At 52.7% G+C, this 23,804-nt stretch overlaps 1 protein-coding gene across 3 annotated transcripts in view; it reads right to left on the bottom strand.

The window, feature by feature from the left end:
- DLGAP4 (DLG associated protein 4) overlaps nucleotides 1-9,524 on the bottom strand; it is an 87,061-nt gene extending 77,537 nt beyond the window's left edge. For all 3 annotated transcript variants that reach the window (XM_068987431.1, XM_068987429.1, XM_068987430.1), the window contains exons 1-3: nucleotides 8,526-9,524; nucleotides 5,011-5,252; nucleotides 2,134-2,248 (exon numbers count right to left, since the gene is read on the bottom strand). In XM_068987431.1, coding sequence (XP_068843532.1) covers nucleotides 2,134-2,248; nucleotides 5,011-5,252; nucleotides 8,526-9,524 — 1,356 coding nt within the window. The remainder of the gene's footprint in view (nucleotides 1-2,133; nucleotides 2,249-5,010; nucleotides 5,253-8,525) is intronic.
- Nucleotides 9,525-23,804: the final 14,280 nt, after the last annotated feature.

Here is a 23,804-nt window from a genome sequence, read left to right as displayed (position 1 = left end):
TTCAGAGGACTCTAGGCCAGAAGAGAACTGGGGCTGGGCAGGGGGTAGTGGGAGAGACTGGCTGGGGTCCCCAGCCTGGCTGATTCCATATACCTTTTTGTGTAGCCAAAGGACAAAAGTGTGTTTCCAGTGCCAAGGCCAGGCGGGGGATGGAGAGGGTACATGTGAGACAAACAGACAGACCCAGAGAGAAACATGGAGATGAGACACACTGGAGAGAATCGGCGAAAAATGTGAATGAGAGGAGAGAAAAACAGAGGGACACAGACAAGACGGCTGAGGGATGAGAGAACAGACAGAATGGGAGAGACAGGGAAGGGCGCTGTCCATCCGGCAAACACCTTCACGCCTTGCACCACCTGCTTGGGGACGCTGTGGGGACAAGACAGCAAGGGCCCCGTCTGCAGGGAGCTCCCAGTCTTAAGGGTGAGACAGATACCAAGTAAATAAGCAAACAAATATAATTCCTGATAGTGAGAAGTGCTGTTGAGAAAATGAAGCAAGGTAAGGGAACGGGGGGGCCCGGGGACCCCCTGAGGTGGGAAGTGATACTGCAGGTCTCTCTGAGGTGACATTTGAGCCAAGACCTGGATCACAGAGAGGAACCAGCTGTGCAAAGATCTGAGAGAAGAGTGCTCCTAGGGAGGAACAAGCGCAGGGAGGCTGGGGCAGGAATGAGGGATGCGAGGAGCAAAAGGAGGCCAGTGTGGCAAGAGCAGGGCCAGTGACAGAGTATGCCAGAGATCACGTCTGAGAGGGAGGCCAGGCCTTGCGGGTCTGGCTTTCCTGGGGGGAGGCAGGAGCTATGGGAGGGTGCGGAGCAGGTGATGTGATCTGACTTCTGCCTTTTGCTAGCTCCCCTCTGGCCGCCGTGAATAGGTTGGAGGTGATAGGCATGGAGGCCAGCACAACTGTTCAGGTGAGACTTGGTGGGATCTGGAGGATGGGAGGGGCAGAGGGTCCCCTAGCTGGGGTGGGGGGGCTCTACCTCTCCCCCCATCTGAGGTCGGTCTCCTTGGAGTCTGGGAATGACAGTCCTGAGGGTTGGGGGCTGGGGAGAGCTTGGCCAGGCTAGGAATAATGGTGTGGTGGGGATCTGGGGTCCAAAAGTTCTAAGCAGTCCATTAGCCTGGGCAGTGGGGCTGCACACAGTGGGACCCGGGGCCTGTTCCTGCCTAGAGAGGCAGCTGGGTCTGCGCCTGACTGTCTCTACTGCCTCACTGTGCTACCACTGGCAGGTGTCTGCCCTCTCTGGGCCTTGTCCCCGCATTCACACTGTGGAGGGAGCGCTCGAGCCTTGCCTGGCTATCCCTTTGCAAATGGTAAAGTACTGTGCACAACACAGTTGGGACTGAGGTCCAGGTTTGGGCCTGACAGTCCCTCTCTGCCCAGTTTTGCCTCCTCCTCCCTGTGTGCTCCTACCTATCTGGGCCTCAGTTTCCTCATCTGTGAAATGGGGATATGGATATGGACCATCTGGGGTGGTGGTGAGGGATCCAGGAGCTGATGGTTGAGTTAATAGTACGGCAGAGCGTGCTTACCACTATTACTGGCAGAACTGGCCGAGTCCTGGAAGCCCAGCTATCCACCAAGCAGGTAGGACATGGAGGTCAAGTGGAGCAGTGACTTGCTGGAAGTCACACAGCAAGATGGCAGGACTAACCATCAAGGTAGCTACCCTGTGCTGAGCACACTGTGTTTGTTATCTCACTGATTCCTCACAACCCTTTCAAATAGGAATGATTACCTTCTGGTGATAAGTCAGGAAACAGGCTCCGGGAAGGGGGGCGGGGGATTTGACCTGGGTTTACACTGTCAGCAGCAAGACTGGGACTCAAAGCCAGGTCTCCAGTTCCACATCCTGGGGGCTTCTGGGTGGACAGCAGTAGTGCAACCCTCCCTCTGTGCCCACAGCTCAGGCCATCAGTGTCGGGCCCTGGGGCTGCTGTGCCTGGACGGTCAGTGGGGAAGAGACATGCACAGACAGCTTCAGGAACAAAGACTGAACAGAAGCACAGGGCAGACATTCAGGGACCACTCAGCGGAGGCTGGACCCAGATGTTGGTCCTTCTCCTGGGTGGGAGTCGGGGCTCTCTCCAGCCCACCAGCCTTCTGGCTGCCCACCACCCTCACCTGGCTGATGCAGCTGGAGTCGTTGAGGCTGTCACTGACGGGGTTGTAGTCCTCCTCCCAGCTTGGACACTTGGAGGGCAGCAGCATGTCCACGGAATCCAGGCGGTCCAGACTCCTGGGAGGGGATGGGGAGCAGAATGGGCTCAGTCTCCTCTTTGTTCGCCCTGGGAAACTAAGGCCCAGAGGCGGGAAAACTGGCCAAGGTCATCCAGTGGTACAAGGGAAAATGGAAGTCACTGCCAGCCTGGGTAGTATGAGGGGTGATGAGCAAGGGGAGAGCTGCCAACTTTTGGAGGCCTTGGGAGTCTCGTGGGTGCAGGCGGCCTTTACCTGTCATGTCCGCTGCAGCCACGAGGTGGCAGAACAAGCTCGCTTTTGACTGTTTCAAACCAGAGGCACTCCACAGCAGCTCAATTCTACAGCGCCTTCCTCTGCAAGCCTGGGGCAATTCCAGGGGCTGGACAGAGGAGACTGTCAAGGCCCACAACCTTTGACCTCCAGCTAGGGCTGCCCGAAAGTCATCAGTTTTGACACAATGTCCAGGCAGCCTCCTCCAGGCTCCTGAAGACTCACCACTTTCCCCCCACAGTGTTGGTGCTTCAGTTTTTCTCACAACTACCTGACCACGGGCCTCCTCTGCACCACTGCTCTCAAAATAAGGTCCAAGCTGCCAACAGCTCAGCCCTCGATATAGACAAACTTAGACTGGAACCCAGGTTCCTCCCGGGGTGATCTTGGGTAAGCTGTCACCTCGTAAGTCTCAGTTTCCTCACCTCTAAGTGGGGGTGTCACCGTGCCTATCTGCTGGGGCTGTGGGGCGGTTTCAGAGATGCAGGTTAAAGGGCACTGGGGCAGGCAGAGAGCCCAGAGAGCAGCAAGTGCTAACAGATGGCCCCCGTTACTGTTACTCCAGGCACGCTCCTTTTATTGCAATCCCCTTTACTGTGCTCTGCAGAATTATTTTTTACAAATTGAAGGTTTGTGGCAACCCTGAGTTGTCAGGTGTTGCTTAGCATTTTTCAGCAATAAAGCACTTTAAAATTAAGGTATGTACCTTTTAAAAGACATAATGCTATGGCACACTTGATAGACTAGAATGTAAACATAGATTTACATGCACTGGGAAACAAAACAATTCACGGGACTCACTTTATTGCGATATTCTCTGTATTACTGTGGTTTGAAGGATGCCTGTACTACTATTATCAATTCGCTCTCATTCAAGGCCTGTACCCTGGTCCTGCCCACCTCTCCCCCCTCCATGCCCACAGACCATTCAAGACTTGTAGGAGGTCAGGACTAGAAGGGATCTTAGAGATCATCCAGCTCAGCCTCCTTTCCTTAAAGCTAGAGGGAAAAGGCTCAGAGAGGGTGAGACCGAGAAACAGCCCACGGTGTCCTGAATTCCCACCTGGAGGCCATTCCCTGCCTTCTGTCCTGGCCAAGGAGACTCCCTGCCTCGGCGCTCCTGTCATCTGCTCCGCTCTCTTCCCACGGCTGCAGTCCTCCCAGCCTGCTTTTTCCGTGAAGCCTTGGCTGTTGCCCTCAGGAACTGAAGAACTAGGACTAACCTTGTTTCCTTTACCTCTTCCGTGCCTTTTGTCTGCTTCTGGCTTGCTTCTCTTCCTCAGTGGGTTCTGAATCGCCTGCAGCAACTTTCACCTGTTTTCTACTCATTCTTTTCTGTTCTCATTCCCCCTGTGACTTCTGCACGTGAAAGCTCACTTCTCTAACATGTTAATTGTTGTTTTCTGTGTGAGTGCATTTCATTTTTCACACTTTCACTAACTCTTCCAAGCCTTAAAACAATAGGTTTGGGTCCCATTCCAGGAATTCCAGGCAAGGTAATGGACAGGTGAAGGCTGTGTATCACTCCCTTTGACTTCTGGATTCTCCCTAATCCTCCAAAGGACAGGGCTCTTCTAGCCAGAAGAAAAGGGTCCCCTGGAGCAGTTCCTGGGGCTGTGGGAGTGGAAACCACCTTGGGGGTGTGGCTCCGCTGGGCAGGGTTTACCTGGGCCAGTCTCTCTAGAGAGACTCCCCTTACGCTCATCAGAGCATAAGGCTCACCTGTGGCCAGGACTGAACTGGGGTGGAGGAGGGTAGTGGGGTAGCTCACCAAATGGCGGGGCTGTCCGGAGTTAATTCATCAAAGACCAGGGGCCAACCTAAGGAGGAGGATCTCAGGAGGGGGGCTAAACTGAAGAAGGGTTCACCTAGGGGACCTGAGTCTGAAGCTGGAGGGCAGGATTCATCTGTGGGGCTGCGCTTTCCTGACAGCCGGCAGCCGAAGAGGAGGAAGGCGAGGTTCTCAGGGGTGGGGGATACCTGTGAGGGGCTCACTTGGAAGGCGAGGCTTGGAGCAGGGGCTGCAAGCAGGTAAGGAGGCTTTCGGAGAAGGCAATGACACCCCACTCCAGTACTCTTGCCTGGAAAATCCCATGGACGGAGGAGCCTGGTGGGCTGCGGTCCATGGGGTCGCTAAGAGTCGGACAGGACTGAGCGACGTCACTTTCACTTTTCACTTTCATGCATTGGAGAAGGAAATGGCAACCTACTCCAGTGTTCTTGCCTGGAGAATCCCAGGGACGGGGGAGCCTGGTGGGCTGCCATCTATGGGGTCGCACAGATTCGGATTGGACTGAAGCAACTTAGCAGCAGCAGCAGCAGCAGCAAGGAGGCTTTCCCAGAGGCTAGCTCACAAGTGGGCGGGGCCCCTGGAGGCGGGGACAGCCGGAGGGCGTGGCCCACGCGGGGGCGTGGCTCACTTTAAGGGAGTGGTCCTTTTAGGGAGCCGAACTTCTAGTGGCCAGGGTTTCTGGTGCCGGGCTCCCGGGGGCAGGGGAGCGACTCTAGGGGCCCGGGCTGTGCGCTCACCTGCGGGGATTGCTCTGCTCTCCCAGCGACTGCTGAGTGGCCCTCAGGTAGCTCTGGCGCCGCGCCGCCGTCTTGGGGGAGGGCTTGGGGCTGCCGCCGGACTCGTCACTGTCCTCGTCGCCCATGGCTTTGATGTAGCTGCCGCTGCGCATTCGCCGGCACGGGATGGGGCCCTCGGCCGTGGCGTCCGCCTCGCGCGGGGACAACAGCGAGGTGGTCCACTCGCCGCCGCCGCCGGGAACCTGGGGATGGACCGCTTTCAGCGAAGGTGGCTCGGGGATTGCGGGTGGGCAGCGCACACCCACAGAGCGCCACCGGCCACCCAGGATGGGACTCATCATCTGGGGACGGAGCTGCGGGATGGAACCCCCATCCTCAAGACCTTAAAGCTCCCTCGCTCTCCCATCTTGGAGAATTCGGCCTTACGTCGAAAGATATCCTGGGAAGTTTCACTATGTGGCCTTCCCTGGCCTTAGATTTTTCCGAGGATCCCAGGCTGGGTGCCCCAGCAAAGCCACCCAGACAGAATGTTCACAATGGCTTCCACCCCAGCTACAGTTGTGAGCACCTATACCTTCCTATCACTTCCTCCACCAACTCAGTGGATGGCTCATGATCTCACTGCACAGATGAGAGCCGCAGGCCTGAAAGAGGTCACCAGACCTTAGGATAACGGGGGAGGACAAGTCAGAGGGCCCCAGCCAGAGGACCTCACCTGAAGGATGGGGGTGAGGTCTCTGGGGCCAACTAACCAACATTCCTCACCCCATAGATGGGTGAATTGAGGTACCAAGAGCAGAGGGGCTTTCCTGGGTTGGGCAGCCATGTGGTGAGCTGGAAAAAGGGCTCAGTGTTCCCATCTGAACCCCAGGGACCCCATCAGTGGAAGGGAGCTGTGATAAGGGCAAGTGAGGCTGCAGCTGTGAGGGCAGCTCTGACCCCAGTGGTTACAATGGCAAACCAACGGAGGCGACCCCTCCTGCCCTCTGAGGCCAGGATCCTCCAGCTGCTCCAGGAAGCAAAGTCTACGCCCTCGTTCATCTGATACCCACCGACGTTTCCACGACAGTGGATGGTCACCATGTGACGGAGTATGGCCGTACCTCAGCCCAGCACAGGGTGAACACATCGTGCCATGTACACTCATCTCAGAGAGCAGGCATAACCCCCTACTCCCGCCTCTTGAAGGACACACCCCAGCTACTTCAAGGTGTGCCGCTCCCTCAGTGAGTGCATGATGTGAACACAGAGCTTACATGCCTTCTCACGTGCACACTAGCCGCCAGTGCACCTTGGACCCACCTCAGCTTGTCCCCGCCTCACTGTGTCCCAGCCTCAACACATGCAGAGCGCACTCTCTCGCTGGGTCTATACGTCACCGTGGACACCCAGGCACACATGTTTCTCAGTGCACACAGCACACCGATTCTTGCCCACATCCACAAATGCACACACTCCCCAAATCACCATGCCTGCAGAGTCCACATTCTTCTTGGCCCCTGCATTGCTGGTAGCTGATTCCTGGCTGAGGGAAGGTCTCTGCCTGAGATTCCCAGCCCAGGTCCCCCCTGCAGACTTCTCATTAATGCCTTCTCCCCGGCTGACTGTTCTGTACATTCCACCCCAAACCATTGGCGAGTCCATCCTCTCTTCCTCCACCTGTCCCTTGGGAAGGTGGTTTTGTATACCCCTGCTTAACACCTGTTGCTTCCCTAGCTCTTACCCACCTACTTCCTGTGGAGCAAACAATTGGCACTAACCCAGCGCCTACGGGGCCGCTCTTTCATGGTGTTTCTGAAGTATTTTCACATGATCAGACTAAACCACATCATCTGAGAGGGAGCTAGGTGGCACACCACCCTCTCCTATATTCTAAACTAAGGAAGGTAGATTGAGAGCCGCAAAAGCCTTAAATATATAAAATCCTGCCTAGACTTAATTTCCCTCCTTTGGAAAAACAAGAAGAATCTTTCCCCTCCATAGTCTCACTGTCTTTAGAATTCTATATAGAATGACAAGAATGCAGGCATCTGTCAGACTTAGATGTTCATCTGGTTCAAAATGCATCTAATGTGTTTCCAAGGGCTGGCCAGGCCTGTGCTGACCTGCCCTCTGGGATGAGGCACTCGCTACCTACTGAAGCAGCCCCTCCCATCTAGTGAACAGAAAATTTACTCCTGCCATTTTCACCTACAGCTTGGGCTCTGGCGCTGGGAGCTCCCCAGGTCACAGCCACTCACCCTGCCCTTGAGGAGGCCAGTGCATGTGTAGCAGCAGAGATGTCTCTGAGCCTTCTGCCACTTTCCAGCAGTGGGACCTTGGTGCATAATAAGTGCCCCAATCAACTCTAGTGTCTGAAAGAAAAAAGCTAGTCCTCCAACAGGACTTAGGCTTCTGGGCTCCTGCAGCTCCCTGCTCATCTTCATCACATTCTGCTCTCACTGACAGGACTGTCCGTGTGTTGTTTTCTCCAGCGTGCATGCTCAGTCACTCAGTCATGTCTGACTCTTGTGACCCTATGGACTGTAGCCCGCCAGGCTCCTCTGTCCATGTGTTGCTATTCCTCCTCCAAGGGGTCTTCCTGACCCGGAGATCGAACCCACATCTCCTGCATCTCCTGCACTGTCAGGCGAATTCTTTACCGCTGAGCCACCTGGGAAGCCCCCTTTTTCCTCCTAGCATCCTGATAATTGGGAATAGGTCTTATTTACTTTTTGATCTCTTCACTTAAGTGCTCATCTGCTCATCTACCCCTCTCTCCTCTCATGTTTCTTGAGCACTTCCTCTATGACAGACTGTCTTGGGCCTTGGGGACACAGAATGGCACTAGATATGGTCCCTGTCCTCAAGGAGCACCCAGTCTGGTGGCAGTACCAGGTAGGAGGTTGGCACCAGAATGCCATGCAATTGGTTCTAGGAGGGGATAGAGGGCACAGCTTTCAGATTTTTCTTCTCAAGAGCAGGGACATATGGGCTTCCCTGGTGGTCTCGTGGTTAGGAGTCCACCTCCCAACACAAGGGACGAAGGTTTCATCCCTGGTCCAGAAAGATCCCACGTGCCATGGAGCAACTAAAGCCTGTATGCCACAACTCCTGAAGGCCATGCGCCTAGAGTTCATGATCTGCAACAAGGGAAACCATCGCAATGAGAAGCCCATGCACCACAATGAAGAGTAGCCCCTGCTCGCCGCAACTAGAATAAGCCCACGTGTAGCCGTGAAAACCCAGCACAGCCAAAAATGAAAATAAATATTTTTTTAAAGGGGGGGCAGGGATATGTTTTAGTCCTTACTCAGGGCTAGTCTCAGAAGGGTCTTAATCAATGGCTCTTGAGCACATGACCAATGGAAAGAATCTTCTTATTAGCAAGATACCAGCGGCCACCCACTTCCTAGGTGAGTAAACCGAGGCCTGAATGAAACAACTTTCCAAGTCAACCTGTGGTACAGCTGGGTCTCAAATTGGTGCCTTCCCCACAACCCCTCACCCCACCCCTGAACTTGGCAGAGACCCACCTGCAGGTAATGGTAGGCGAGACCCTGGTGGCAGGATTTGGACTTTAGCAGGCTCTTATCCAAGGTGGCCGAGGTCTTCTGGCAGACCTCGTGGGCGTGGCTGAGGGTCAGAGTGGACCAGGAGCCCCGCTTGACATAGTTGGTGTCGGTGCCCACCCCAAGGCTGGGGCAGGTGGCCGGGGGTGCGGGCGGGGGTGGCGGGGCGGTTAGCTCGGTGGTGGTGTTCTTGGCGGCTTTGAGCATGTGCCCGCTGATGGTGTTGTAGGCGTGCATGAAATAGCGGGGCTGGCTGCGCTCCGCCTGGCGGCCAAGCGTCATCAGTCCCGAGGCCGGGCCGCTGCTGCGGAAGGCGCCACCTTCACCATCCAAGTTGTCATCGGAGCTCCACCAGCCCGAGATGTTGGAGCGGCTGCGCCGCTTGGGCTCCCCGGCCTTGGCCCGCTCCTTGCTCTTGGCCCTCCGGCCCTTGCCGTCCTCCAGGACGCCTTTCTTGCCACCGTTGCCACCAACCTTGCCTGCCGTGCCCTCCAGGGAGGGCGCCTTGGTGAAGAAGAGCCGCTGGACGGAATGGACCAGGTGGCGGATGCGGCCAGGACTCTCGCCCCGGGCCTTGGCCTCCCCGCGGGGGAACTGGAGCGTGCTAAAGCCATCGCGATGGATGGGCAGCTGCTTCTCAAACTGGTCCAGCAGGTTGGCAGGCAGCCGGTTGATCTTGGTGGCCTGGGCGTGGCTGGGGAAGGGGCTCTCCTCTGGCACCTCGAAGTGGGAGTTGTAGTGGATTCGGGGGAAGGTGCTGCTCGGCGGTGGCAGCTGGTTGTTGAGCGGGAAGAGCCCATCCCCTGGCAGGGCATTCTGCCCGGGGAAGCGGGCCTCACGGGCAAAGGCCTCTGTGGGCGACAGCAGGTAGGGGTTGCGGTCAGGCCCGGCGAACAGGGGTTCGTGTGGTGGGTCCAGGCTGTCGGAGAGGTGGCGGGGGCGGCTGTCACCGAGGCCTTTCATGATCCCGGCCCTCAGGGCAGGAGCCGTCCCCCTAGCGGGGCGCCCGGGTTGCCTCTCCCGGGCAGCAGCTGACCTGGGGAGAGAAGACAGACAGGCGTCAGCTGGATTTGGAGGCGAAGGCTAGCCCAGACTCCCCACAGATCTCAAGGCTGGGAAGATTTCTGAAGACTCCCGGCCTGCCCTTAGCATTGTGCACTGAGATCAAGAGTAAAATGGACAATGAAAACCCAGCACAGCCAAAAAAAAAATTATATATATTCTTCATTGACAAGCTTCTTCTAAAATTTATATGGAAACAAGGAATTTTTTAAAGTTCATTTATATCATTTTTTAAATTTCAAATACAAATGATAGCATTAAAAAAAAAAAAAGGAAAATGGAGACCCACTCACCATATATGAAAATAAAAGCAACAGCTCAGGCTAGCAAACTGTTAAAATATGTTCTACTTTCCTATCTTGATGAATATATTTTCACAATAAACTCGAAACCCAGGTTCAAACTCAGACTTCTTGTGTGTGTTAGTCACTCAGTCATGTCCGACTCTTTGTGACCCCATGGACTGTAGCCCATCAGGCTCCTCTGTTCATGGAATTCTCCAGGCAAGAATACTGGAGTGGGTAGCCATTCCCTTCTCCATGGGATATTCCCTAACCAGGGATCGAACCCAGGTCTCCTGCATTGCAGGCATTCTTTAGCACAGAGCCACCAGGGTCTCCTCCAGATTCCATGGCCACATGACTGTTCCTCACCGCAAGGAGCCCGATACATGCACATTCACTCCACATGCCCCCCAAACAGCCACCCCTCATCCCTAGGGCTGGTCCCACTGGCAGTGTAGACCACCATGGGACGATCTGTGCTGGCCCTGGAAGCAGGCCTGCCATCCTTGGACCTGGCTATTTTCATGACCAACGGTGCTTCAAGCCTTCCTCAGCCTGAGACTTGCGCAGAGTCCACTGGGTGGAATTCTCCCCGTTCTTTGCCAGAACCTCTCCTTGCCTCTAGAAGCCTGAGGGACCCCACTTCTGAAGTCCAGAGCATTTTAATAATGGTCCTTGTGACTGAACAGCCCCCCTGGAAGCATCTCTACTTCTACCAGGTGACTTGTCAGAGCCTTTATCCCCAGCCTGGAGAGGAACTCTGCTGATTCACATCTTTATCTTCATTACAGCAGCCAGATGAGGTGGAGGACCATCGTCTCCATTTTACAGATGGGGAAACTGAGGCTGGGAGAAGCAATTCTAGCCAAAGTGAGTAAGTAACTCAGACTTCAGCCACCCACCCCATCAGTGTGCCAGACAGTCAAGTATCCTCCTCCACTCCAGCCAGCAGCAGCTCCCTCTAGGCACAAAACCACCCCCGGATCCATCTTGCTCCTGGCCAAGCTTCCTTACAGCCCCTCAGGGCTGCAGTGTCCCTGGGCTCAGGGGCCAGCCTCCTCGGCTCTCCAGCTGGAGAACTGTGTGTGTGGCAATCTGTCCTTGGTGCCCACTCAAGAAAGGTCGATGATACTGAAAACGCGGAAGAGTTTGCAAACACAGTCCGCTTGCTCGCTGGCTCGGCAGGGGCCTGACTCCCTCCAAATACCAGAGGTGGAGCGGGCTGGCCACCAGGAGCAGAAGACAGCTGCAGTCCTGCCCCAGAAGCGCACACTACACTCGTCCTCTCAGCCCCGAGCACTTCTCTTCCGACCTTTCTTATCTTTCCCCTAATAACAGTTCCCACTGTGCCTGAAAAATGATTCAGACTCCCTTCTTGTGGTCTAGGTGGAATCAGCCTTATTCCAGAGCGCCAGGGGTAGACACGTGACCCAGGCCTGGCCAATCAGAATCCTGCATCCCCGAGTACTGATTGGCTCTGAGATAGAAACAGGATCTTTGTTAGCCAGTGAGAGGCAGCCCTGGGATTATGGCTGAACTCTTGGGAAAGAAGCATCCTCAGGCTGCTATCTGAGTGTCAGCCTGCAGTCCTTTGTCAAGATCTTGCCTAACATCTTAGATATGAGAGTTAAGAGCCTTTTTGCTTAAGTCTGAATTGAGTTTCTGTGTCTTTCAATAAGAGCCTGTTACTGAACTCATGTCCAGTTGGTCACTATGGCAGTGGCTGTGGGTACCCGACCCGTATCTCACTGTGATGCCCAACAGGCTGACTTCCAACTGTCAGCGCCTGCATCCCTGCTGGAGGGAGCGGGGGCTTTTTCGAGCAGCTGAAGTGCTCTCTGCTCACATGTGGCTGGCAGGAACTGCGGGAGAATTAACAACCCCCTCCCCACCGCGCCTTCTGGCTGCAGCTCTCAGCTACTGACTCTGCATGGTTGGTGTATAAATATCCTGGCTCTCTCCCCCTTGGCTGGGACTACAGAGGAGTGGGCTCTACAGTCCTCAGTGAGCTCCAGTTGGGCAGTCACTTGCTTGATAACGCTCCTTCCATTGGCCACTGCCCTTCCCTGCCTTACCTCCCTCCTCCCACACTGTGCCGCCTATTCCCCAATAAAGTACTTGCACCTGAATCCTTATCTTGGTCATGCTTCTGAGGAACCCCAACTGTGATAGCCCCAGGGACTCCACCTCAGTTATATTTTCAGATGCCATCCCTTCTCTGTATCCTCTATGTCACTCCCACCGCTCACCTGGAAAATCATATCTCCTCCCTGCTCTATGTTCACTCTAAGACCCCTGCAATCCAGGCTGCAAACTGGATTGATACTTCTAAAATGCCAAAGCAGTAGCGTCCTTCCACTTCAGTGGTTCCCCGAAGTTCTTTTATTTTTTTAAAAAAGATTTTTGTTGTTGTTGTTAAATTTATCTATTTATTGACTTGGCTGCGTCAGGTCTTAGTTGCAATGCAGAGGATCTTCACTATGTCACAGGGGATCTTACATTGTGGCACACGGACCTTCTAGCTGGAGCTCAGTAGCCCCACAGCATGCGGAATCTTAGTTCCCCGACCAGGGATCAAACCCACATCCCCTGTATTGCAAGGTGGATTCTTAACCACTGGACCACCAGGGAAGTCCCATCCCCATGCCTCTTGGCCAGGTGTTCAAGGCCACTGAGGAGAGCTAGTCTCTGCAGACCGCTAACCCTAGGCTCCAGCCACGTGGCACGCTGGAGCTAAAGCAACTGTGAGACAAAGAGTGTCAGCCTGGGAAAGAGACAGCATAAGGCCTCATGGCAAGGTCACTCCAGCCTGGAACCCAAGGCTCTTTACTCATAACCCCACTGGTCCCCCTGAACTAGAGGGTCTGCAAAGGAAGAGGACTGTGTTGGGGCTAGATCACCAGCTAAGGAGCAGAGGGTGAGGAGATGCCTCAGTGAAGAGTGGAGGGCTAGAAGGCCCACCATTAGTTTCGACCAGCTTCTGCAGCCTCAGTCCCACTTCAGAACTGAGGCACCTCCGTCTCCAGCAGCCAAGGGCACTGGCTGTTGACAGTTCATGGCCAAGTACCTGTTAGGACTTGCTCTCCGCCAAAGGGTGATGCCTCAGTCAAGGTCACGCTTCTTTCCAGGGGCAGCCTGTGTCTAGTCACTGATGGGTGCACAGAACCGAGGTCTGGCCTTCCTGCCCCATTCAGAACAAATGGGCCATCCCAGCTCCAGAGCTTCCCCTGGGATTAGCCGAGGCCTTTGTTGTAACTGCATCTCCACCTAACTCTTCACACTGCCCCATCCTGTGCCCCTCAGCTGTCACAGGTGTTCCCAAGAGACTTCCCAGGAAAACTTGAGAGTCTACTTCCTGGGGAATTTGACCCAAAGCCAGAGTGTAGCTGGGTTCTACTTCTTTCCCTTCTTACTGCAGGTCATTTGGTGATCTAATTATCCCTCCTAAGCCTCAGTCTCCTCCTCTATAACATGGGTATGAGGATCTTCACTTTTCAAGACTATGATGAGGATTAATTATGATGTCGGATAGAAAGCCTCTAGGCCCTTGATAAATATCAGTAGTGCTCTGGTCCTCACCTCACCGTGCTTCTTAGGGGCAGGCCAAGGCATCCAGTGTAGGAGGCCACATAGCTGAGTGGAAGATGCAGGCAGCTGCGCCCAGATGCCAGTCCTGGCCCTGCTCCGTACTGGCTGCGATCTTGGATGGGTCCCTCTCAGTTTCCACCTCTAGGGTTTGCTGAGGGTGGTCTGGCCACGTGGATCCACCCTGAGCTCTCTTGGCCAGGATTCTTGGAACACTGGGTGCCAACCTCTCAGTCACCTAGCACCCAGGGGTGGCAGGAGCCTCACCTTGGGGAAGTCTTAAAATAGGCAGGCCTCGGCCTTGCAGGGGAAGCAGCTGGCTGCCTTTGTCTCCGAGCTATACTTAGGCCCATCCGGGTGCCCATAATTACCTCTCATTAATATAAGCCTCATTGCCCTCCTGGAAACATGGAGGAACCAGCAGAGCTGCTGCCTCCCCGAGAGCCCTGCCTGCTCGGTGGCACCTCTGTGTTTGCAGCCGCTACCCCCATCTGCACAGAGTGGCACCTCCCTGCTCTATCCCAGCTCACCCTGGAGCCAAAGTTGGCCAGTGAGCATGGGAGAGCTAATGACAGACAAGGCCAGGAACAGAGCCCAGCATGGCCCTTCCCGAAGCAAAACTCACCTGATTGAGCCATTTCCCTAATCTAGAACTTTCTCTGGATCCTCTTCCCTCCTCAGTCCAAACTCCTTGGTGCAGCAATCAAGAAAGACCCTTACTGGACTTCCCTGGCAGTCCAGCGGTTAAGACGCTGTACTTCAATTGCATGGGGCAGGGGTTCAATCCCTGGTTGGGGGACTAAGATCCACATGCCACATGATGAGGCCAGAGGGGAAAAAATTAAAAAGGCCCTTCATGATCTAACCCTAAGCATCTTTTCCAACATTTCCCATCTCCCTTTTCACAGTCCCTCCCTTTAAGCAGCCCAGATTCCTCACTATTTCCTATCTACATCTTTGAATTTGGTGCTACCTGAAACACTGGTTTTGCTCAGCCTCTGAAGGGCTGATGTGTGGAAGGGGAAGGATGGCCTCGATGTGGCCTGGGGTAGGGCTGGAGGCAGAGAGAGGCAGGCTGTGTTACACTGTGACTTCATCTCTGGGTACCCCTCCCGTTCTCCTGCCACAGCTCCTGCTCTATCTCTGGCTGGATTCCTCTCCTCTGACCTCTAAATGCTAGAGGAACTGCTCCTCGCTTCTCCCTACACTCCCTCTTCTGCTGATCTCATCCAGACTTGTGGCTTTAAACACCACCTATATCTGACAACTCTTAAATTTACATCTTCCACCCAGTCTCTCTCAGACACCAGACTCACATCTCTAACTGCCTCCTTGACATCTTGCCCTGGAGGTCCAAAATCGAATGTCTGATCTCCCACCTACCCTGACCCACTCCTCTGACAGTCCGCTCCAATTCAGCTCATGACAACTCCATCCTCCTGCTTGCTCAGGTCAGAAACCTTGGAATCATCCTTGACTCACCTTTTTCTTACCGCCTCCTCCCAACTCCAATCCCATTCAACAGCAAATCCTTCAAAATCCCACCACTTCTCCCCGCCCCTACTGCCCTGCCCATGGCCAGGCCCCTATCGGATCTCACCCAGACAATTTAAACTCCCATTGCCCTTAAACTCAAAGATTATCTTTTTACTCTTGTTTTTTTCTTTTAAATTTATTTATTTGACTGTATCAGATATTAGTTGAGGCATGTGGGCTGTTCGTTGCAGGATACAGGCTTCTCTAGTTGTGGCACGTGAGCCTACTTGCCCTGGGGCATGTGGAATCTTAGTTTCCTGACCAGGATCAAACCTACATCCCCCGCATTGGAAGATGGATTCTTAACCACTAGACCACCAGGGAAGTCCGCTTTTCATTCTTCTTACTTCTTGCTTTCCTGGCCTCACTTCCTGCCCCCTCCCTTGGACCTCCATTCCGTTCCTTGGACACAAATCATTAACCCCCCATCTTGGGGCTTTTGCCCTTACTGGTGCCTGAAATGCTCTGTCCCCCTCTGACCATGTGACTCCTCCTTCACTTTATCCAGATTTCAGTGCACAGGCTGCCTCCACAGAGAGGCCAGCCCCTTACCTGCCAGCCCTTCCTTCTGTATCGCCCAGCTTTATGTCCCATGGAGCCTGAGATAGCAGGGACAGGGTCTGTCTTTGTCACTCTTGTGTCACTTGCACCCAGCACAGCGCCTGGACCCAGTGGAGACTCATCAAGCTTCTGCTAACTGAAAAGAGCGGCAAAAGGTCTCGGGGATGCTCAGAAGCGATGAAGAAAGTGAGGCAGCTACAGGGTGGTGAGCTTTTAGCTCCAGCTCATCAAAACGATCCTTCCTCGAATGCTTTCTGGATAGCAGGATAGCCCATTTGTGAGCTCATTTAATCCTCAGCGCAGCTCTTCTTGGTGGGCATAATGAGCCCACTGTGGTAGTGAGCCTCCAACATACACTCCGGTGGTCCCACCTCCTGCTACTCACGTTCTTGTGTACAACCCACCCCAACCCGAACAGGGTTGACTGTGCAACTGACAAGATATTGTGGAAATGACCGAGCATAACCTCTGAGGCAGGTCAGAACAGACATTGCAGCTTCTTTCTCGCTCTCATGGACAACCGGCCCTGGGGGCGGTCAGCCGCCATGTTGTGGGGACACTCGAGCAGCCCTAAGGAAAGGTCCATGTAGGAGGAACTAAGGCAGCCTGCCGACAGCCAGCTCTCATTTTCCAGCCACGTGAGTGGCTGCAGATCCTCCAGCCCAGTTAGGACTTCAGATGGCTGCAGCCCCGGGGAACACCTAGACTGCAACCTCCTGAGAGACTGTGGGCCACTGAGGCTGTTTCTGACTCTCAGATACTGTGTGAGATATAATACATTTTTTGCTTTGTTTTAATATTTATTTATTTGGCTGCACCAGATCTTAGTTGCAGCATTCGGGATCTTCAGTTGTGGCATGGGAACACTTAGTTGTGGCATGTGGGATCTAGTTCCCTGACCAGGGATTGAACTTGCCTCCCCTGTATTGGGAGCACACAGCCTTAGCCACTGGACCACGAGGGAAGTCTCTGCATGTTGGTTGCTTTTAAAGCCACTGCCAGGTTTATATATATATATATATTGTTTGTTTTGTTTTTTTAACACAGAAATAGGTGACTAATATTAGTACATCCATGTTTGCAAAGAACTCAGATGGCTAAAGTCACATGCTCTAGACCCCATAGCTGGTAGAGGTCAGAGTCTGGTGCAAATCAGTCCAACTACTGAGCCCACATTCCAGGCTGAGGTTCCAGGATCCTCCCCATCTATGAAGGATCTGTTATCCCGATGGTTTCAAGGTCAGAATTATCTCCAGCCTAAGTCTGTGTCCATAGCAACTGTTTAGAAAGCATGACATTCAATCAACTGGTTGTTTGGTCAACAAGATAGCCGGCAATGGCTCCAGCAGGTTCCCCTGGATGGGGCTGTTCAGGACATGTGGCTGACCCTGTCCCCGACTTAGGTCCCCTCCTCTGCTCAAAGCCAAATTCCTATGCCTCCCATCCTGGTGGTGAACTCTGGACCCAGGGCCTGGGATGTGGGTGCTGAGCTCCTCTGAGGTGAGGGGCACAGATTTGGAGTTGAGGAGCTCTGTGGGGACAGGACTGCTAACCAGGCCTCTGTGAGACTGTACCCCATTTAAATAGCCTTTCTCAGCAGGGCCTTCAGAGGTCACCAGCACACTCCCCACTTGGCACCCAACTTTGTGTGGCAGACACAGAAAAGGTAGAAGGAAATAACCTAGAGCCTCAGAACAAAGGGACTACAGGGGAAGAATCACAACAGAGTCATCCTTTCAAAATCCCAAATAGAATAGAATAGCTTCATCCAGTTCCTTTCAAGGTTTCCCCTGGTCCTCGAGCAAAACCCCATCCCTCGACTTCCCTGATGGTCTGGTGGTTAAGAATTCACCTTCCAATGCAGGGGACATGGGTTTGACCCTGGTCTGGGAAGATTCTACACGCCAGGGGCAACTAAGCCCATGCACCACAGCTAGAGAGTCCATGTGCTGCAATGAAAGATCCTGCATGTTGCAACTAAGACCAGACATAGCCCTCCCAAAAGACCAACAACTCCCCAAAACAACCCATCCTCCTCATCCTGACTCATCCACACTGGCCCCCTCATTCAGCATTTCTCCAGCACCCCCAGCTCTTTCCTGCCACAGGGCCTTTATACATGCTGTTCCCTCTGACTGGAAATTTTTCCTTCCAAATCTTCACATACCAGCTATTTCTGTTGACTTGAATCTCTGCATAAGGCCTTCCCTGACCCCTATGTCCAAGACAGTTCCTCCGTCCCATCTTCCTCTCCCTTGACCTTCTTGATTTCCTTCAAAGCACTCATCAGGGTTTCCAGCTATCCTGCTTGATTCCCTGTGTACTTGATTAATATCTGTCTCCCCAGTCTCTGTGGGCTCTGAGAGGGGAGGAGGCGGGGACCATGTTATTTCATTTTCAACTGTATCCCCGGCATGAAGGACAGAGTCATCACATAGTAGGTATACAATATGCAGTTGTTAAATGAGGTAGTTGGACAGACAGAGCCTCAGAGGGAGGGTAGCTGGAAAGAGCTGGAGCTTCCCAAGGGGCGAGAAGGGAGTTGATTATTGGCATAACTCACTCCTCTTTCCCACTTCTCCATGCCTGTGTCCCACATAGGCTGGTCTATTTCTAGTCCCTAGAACCTTTCTGAAAAATGCTCTGTTCCTAACCTCCTTCCCTATTTAATATCCTCAAAGCTCAGAAGAGATACCTCCTCCACCAGGAAGTCCTCTCTGACCTTACAGGTGGAGAAGGAAGGTTTCCTCTGGGTTCCCCAGTGATGGGAGCCACCATCCTAAGGAATCGTAGGCAGTCCTGAGAGTTTCTCTAGGCCTGAAGCAGGACCCTGCACAGAGCTGGGTCCCATACATGTTCAGGCATGAAGAGGGTGACACACATTGAGGTTACTCAGATTCTCGCTGTTATCCTGAATCCCTGATGGCTAGTCTCCCTGTTTGATTCTCATAAGTGTCATGGTTTAAATGGTGAATCATATGCTTACCCCATGCAAGAAGAAACATGGGGACACCGGCAAAAGAAGACGTGTCTGTGGCTGAGATGGATTGAGATTTGAGTTTCTGCCCCAACTTCCCAAGCCAGGACCCCCTCAATCCTAGGGGAATCAGGGTCAGCCCACCCTCACCTAGGAAAATCCCAAGTTGGGGAGACGAAAGGGTGATTATCATGACTTCCCCTTCCCCTCCTCCTCCAGGCTTCACCAAGGGGCTACCACTTGGCACTTCAAACCTTGTTGCCCTTCTTCAGCCACTCCCTGAGATGTCCTAGGGAGTATTGAGGATAGTCCTCTCCCTGTAGGCAGTGCAGTATGGAGGCTGAGAATGTGGGCTCCGGAGGCAGCCTCCCCAAGTTTGAAGCCTGGTGCTATGTGACCTTGAGCTGGTTACTGAACCTCCCTGAGTCTGGCATCCTAAAATGGTTGTTGGGAAAGATAAATGAAGTTATTAATAATATAGTCAGATGGCTTGGCACAGCACCAGGCATGGTGAGTGTCCTACATGTATTCACTATCACTGTCCGTATCAACAGGACCCACCCACAAGCAGACAGGGCTGGACACCACCCATGTTTAGCTACTTAGAAGCTCAGAGAGGGAATGAGATTTGGCCTGGATCACACAGCATGTTTGTGATAGCTGTGATTTGATCCCAGGCTTCTGACTCCTAGTCCAGTGCACTCTGGAGGTCAAGAACCAACAACAGCTGGGTGTGTCCTGGCCTGTGGGCACTTTCTGAGTGGCCCTCTCCCTTCCACATATCCCCGGAGCCCAACTGTCTAGACGAGTTCTAGACACTTAATTAAACTTAAAAAGAATGAAATAAAAATGAAAATTCAGCTTCTCAGTCTCACTAGCTATATTTCCACTGTGTAATGGCCATGTTTTTGCTAGTGGCTACCACACACACAGTGCAGATAGAGACCATTTCCACCAGTACAGGCAGCTGGGACAGCGAGTGCTGCCTGGAACTGGATCACTCCATGTGGTTATTGATCATGATGGTTATGTGGGACTGAAGGGGGATAAGATGGGGTCTCAGCCTTTGCAATGCCCACAGAAGCCTCTCTGAAGCCCACTAATTGTGGAATGCTCAGCTCTGAATCTGTCGTATCTTGTCCCACCTCCTCAGGATACACTTTGCTGACTGGGTTCGGGCAGAGGCTGGGACTCACCCAAGGTCATATGGCAGGTGGACGCTTCAAGGGGCTCAGGTCACCTGACTCTGAGTTTGCTGTGCCCCGGCGCCCTGCTGCTCAGGCTACAGTCAGCAATCTGACTGAGATGCTGGTAAACAGAAATGATTTTTTTTTTTTTTTTTTGCTGATGAACAAAAGCCAAAAAACCACTCTGGGATGGACGGCAGGGGACAATTGGTCACAGCTGCAGAGCGGGTGCCTGTCAGCACCACGGACAGCTCCCCAGGTTGCACTGGGATGCCTATAGGACTAAGAATGGGGCAAAGGCAGAACTCATCTTCTCCCCATCCCACTCCAGAAGGGCCTAGAGGGACCCCAACAGCCCCCGTGGCTGCCATGTCAAAACATTCCTTGTGTTGGTCGGGCCCGGGACTCTCAGTTCTGGCAGACTCACTATGCGGCCTCAGGCAAGTCATCTTCCTTTTCCCACCTTGGTTACCTCATTTGGAAAATGGAGATGATTATCCCAACTGTGTGGGGCCCTTGTGAGGCGCCAAATGGGATTAATTTGGCTAAGAGAGCGTTTGTCCACCAGGAGGTGCTAAGAGAGTTGAATCTCATCTGACTTGGATTTGAATCTGGCACTACCTCTTCCCAGCGGTGTGACCTTATGCAGGTCATCTGGCCTCTCCAAGCTTCAGTTTCTTTGCCTAGGAAGCATGGATAAGATATTTCACTTGCTACAGTGGAATATTATTTCTCCATAAAAAGAACAAAGTACTGATACATGTTCCAGCATGGATGAACCCTGAAAACATCACACTAAGTTAAAGGAGCCAGACACAAAAGCCCAGCTATGGTATGGTTCCTTTTATGTGAAATATCTATACTGGGTAAATTACTAGAGACAAAAAGAAGATTAGTGGTTGCCAGGGGCTAGGAGGAGCAGGGAGTGACTGTTAAATAGGTACAAGATTTTTCTTAGAGGTGATAAAAGAGTTTTAAAAATAGACAGTGGTGAAGGGGGACTTCCCTGGTGGTACAATGGTTAAGAATTTGCCTTTCAATGCAAGGGACACAGGTTCAATTCCTGGTCAGTGAACTTAGATCCCACATGCCGTGGGGCAACTGAACCCACACGCTGCACCTACTGAGCCTGCATGCTCTAGAGCCCGTGTTCTGCAACAAGAAGCCCTTGCACCACCAACTAGAGAAGTCCCCAAGTGCTGCAACAAGAGAAAGCCGGTGTGCAGCAATAAAGACCGGTATAGACAAAAGAAAATAGTGGTGAAGGCCGTAAAATGCAGTAGATGGACTTAATGCCACTGAATCGCACACTTTGATATGGTTAAAACGGTACATTTTATGTGTATCCTACCACAAGTTAATACATTAAGATACTTCACTTATAGGGTATGTATGGAGCTTCAGCAAAAGCATGCCTGCAGAGCACCCACAAAGTTTCTGGTACATGCTTGGTATGGGAACCCCCAACAGCCTTTCAAGACCTTTCTGAAGTTTATTTATCAGGTGTTTCCTACATATGCACAAGCCCTTTATATGAACTGTCTTGTTAGAGCCTCCAGTAAGCCCTTGGAAGAGCATCCTATTGTTAGCCCCACTTTATAGAAGGCGCAGAAAGAAGTGGCTGTCCAAGGTCACATAGGTGGGACATGACAGAGCTGGGATTTGAACCAGGCAGTTTGGCTCTAGAGCCTGTCCCTCCAGCCCCCTCCCTGAGCTACCTCTCAGCTTTCAGATAACAATGTCCCCTGTGCCACCACCTTGCAGAGCCCCAAGCTGGGATCAGGGGACACACTCTTCAATCGCCTGCTCACCATGACCCTCCTGGAAGAGGTCTGCTAGGGGAAGGTCATCCAAGGGACACACTGCCCTGTTCTCCAGCTTCCCGAGGCCTGCCTGCGGGCATGTGGGCCCAAGAGTTCACCTGCCTCAGCCTGATTCATTTTGGGCCCCGCTGAGGGACCATCCTGGAAGGTCGTGTTGGCAAACAACAGAACAAAATGGCCAGAATGCAGCAATTGCCAGCACATTTAATTCAATTCCTTCAACATTTATGGAGCCTGCTCTGTGACTCAGACAGTTCCAGCCCTTACAGAGCATGTGGCCAAGTGCAGGAGGCAGAAATACACATGGCAATTAGACAACACATAAAAATAAATTCCGAGAAGCGTCAAAGCCAGAGTGTGCAGTCGAGTGAAAGGAGGCATTAATACTCACTGGGGCACCAGAAGGCTCCCTGGAAGAGGTGGCATTTCAGCCAGATCTCTGAGGACAAGAAAGATTTCAACAGAGGAAAGTGTAGAAAAGAGCATTTCACAGAAGGGAAAAGCATACGCTAGATATAGACAAGAGAGGAGAGCTGGAGGCAGTGTTGGAAACAGCAAGTTGTTCTTGCGGTGGGGGTGAGAAGGCAGATCCCTGGGGCCAGATCACGGGAGCCTTGTTGAACCCCAGGGGCCCTACGCTTAGACCATAGACCATCGATCATCAAAACAGAGCAGGGCCCCAAAGGCCACTGTCACCTGCAATTCCACTTCCAGGAATTATCCAGCAGCCCAGACTTATGCACGGGAAATGGGGGTGCCCAGGGTTCTTACTTTTTTTTTTTGGCCACACCATGCAGTTTGTGGGATCTTAGTCCCAAGACCAGGGATCAAATTCAAGCCCTCTGCAGTGACAGCACAGAGCCCTCACTGTTGGACCACCAGGGAATTCCCCACAGGGTTCTCCTTAACATGCTGGACTAGCAAAAGCCTGGAGACAACTCAGATGCACACCAGGGGACTAAATAAGCAAATTATGATCTAGCACGCAGCCATGAAATTAAAAGATGCTTACTCCTTGGAAGGAAAGTTATGACCAACCTAGATAGCATATTAAAAAGCAGAGACATTATTTTGCCAACAAAGGTCTGTCTAGTCAAGGCTATGGTTTTTCCAATGGTCATGTATGGATGTGAAAGTTGGACTGTGAAGAAAGCTGAGCACTGAATAATTGATGCTTTTGAACTGTGGTATTGGAGAAGGCTCTTGAGAGTCCCTTGGACTGCAAGGAGATCTAACCAGTCCATTCTGAAGGAGATCAGTCCTGGGTGTTCTTTGGAAGGACTGATGCTAAAGCTGAAACTCCAATACTTTGGCTGCCTCATGCGAGGAGTTGACTCATTGGAAAAGACTCCGATGCTGGGAGGGATTGGGGGCAGGAGGAGAAGGGGACGGCAGAGGATGAGATGGTTGGATGGCATCACCGACTCAATGGACATGAGTTTGGGCAAACTCCGGGAGTTGGTGATGGACCGGGAGGCCTGGTGTGCTGCAATTCATGGGGTTGCAAAGAGTCGGACACAACTGAACGACTGAACTGAACTGAACACTAAGGAATTCTATGTAGCTATGAAAAAGAATGGGGCAGTTCTAAGTACTGCCATGAAAAGCTCTTTAAAATGCATCAGTAAGTGGAAACAGCAAAGGCCTGTCTATCTTGGGTTCTCTCAGAAGGAGACCCCCTAGCCAAGGATTTAGGTCTATCTGGAAGGTGATTCCAGGAAGCACAGTGGAGGGGTGGGAAGCAAGGAAAGAAAATCAAGGATTCATTCTTATGCGGTGAGCAACTGAGTGCAGGACCCTGAATAACAGGGAGAACTCACATCTCAGAGTCTCTGCTCCTAGGAGAGGGCCAGGGGAGCTGGGGTGCTCACTCCCCACTTCCTAAAGCCCCAGCAGAGGGCTGCCTGGGGGCACAAAATCCCAGTGCTTCCACCCTTTCTGTGCAAGCTGAAAGAAACCCCTCAGCTGGAGAGTTGCAGGTGTTTCCAGGAGGAAGCAGTTGACATGAACCAGACAGTGAGATGAGACGGTAGGGGCAGGGCCCCTACGGTGTGTGCTACAGAAGCGCACTGACTGACTGCCTGAAAAGGCGACAAATTCGTTTATCTGCTATGGGTACCCAAAACTCTAGGAACAGAGTGGATGGAGGAAAAGGCAGGAGGAGGGCTTTTCTACTATGTTTTTTGAGAATTAAAAAAAAAAAAATTAAGCCTTTTGTTTTGGAATAA

The sequence above is a fragment of the Capricornis sumatraensis genome, chromosome 15 (assembly GCF_032405125.1).
Source record: "Capricornis sumatraensis isolate serow.1 chromosome 15, serow.2, whole genome shotgun sequence".
NCBI lineage: Eukaryota > Metazoa > Chordata > Mammalia > Artiodactyla > Bovidae > Capricornis > Capricornis sumatraensis.
The sequence above is the reverse complement of the archived record's forward strand: the minus strand, read 5'-3'. Positions and strand labels throughout refer to the sequence as shown.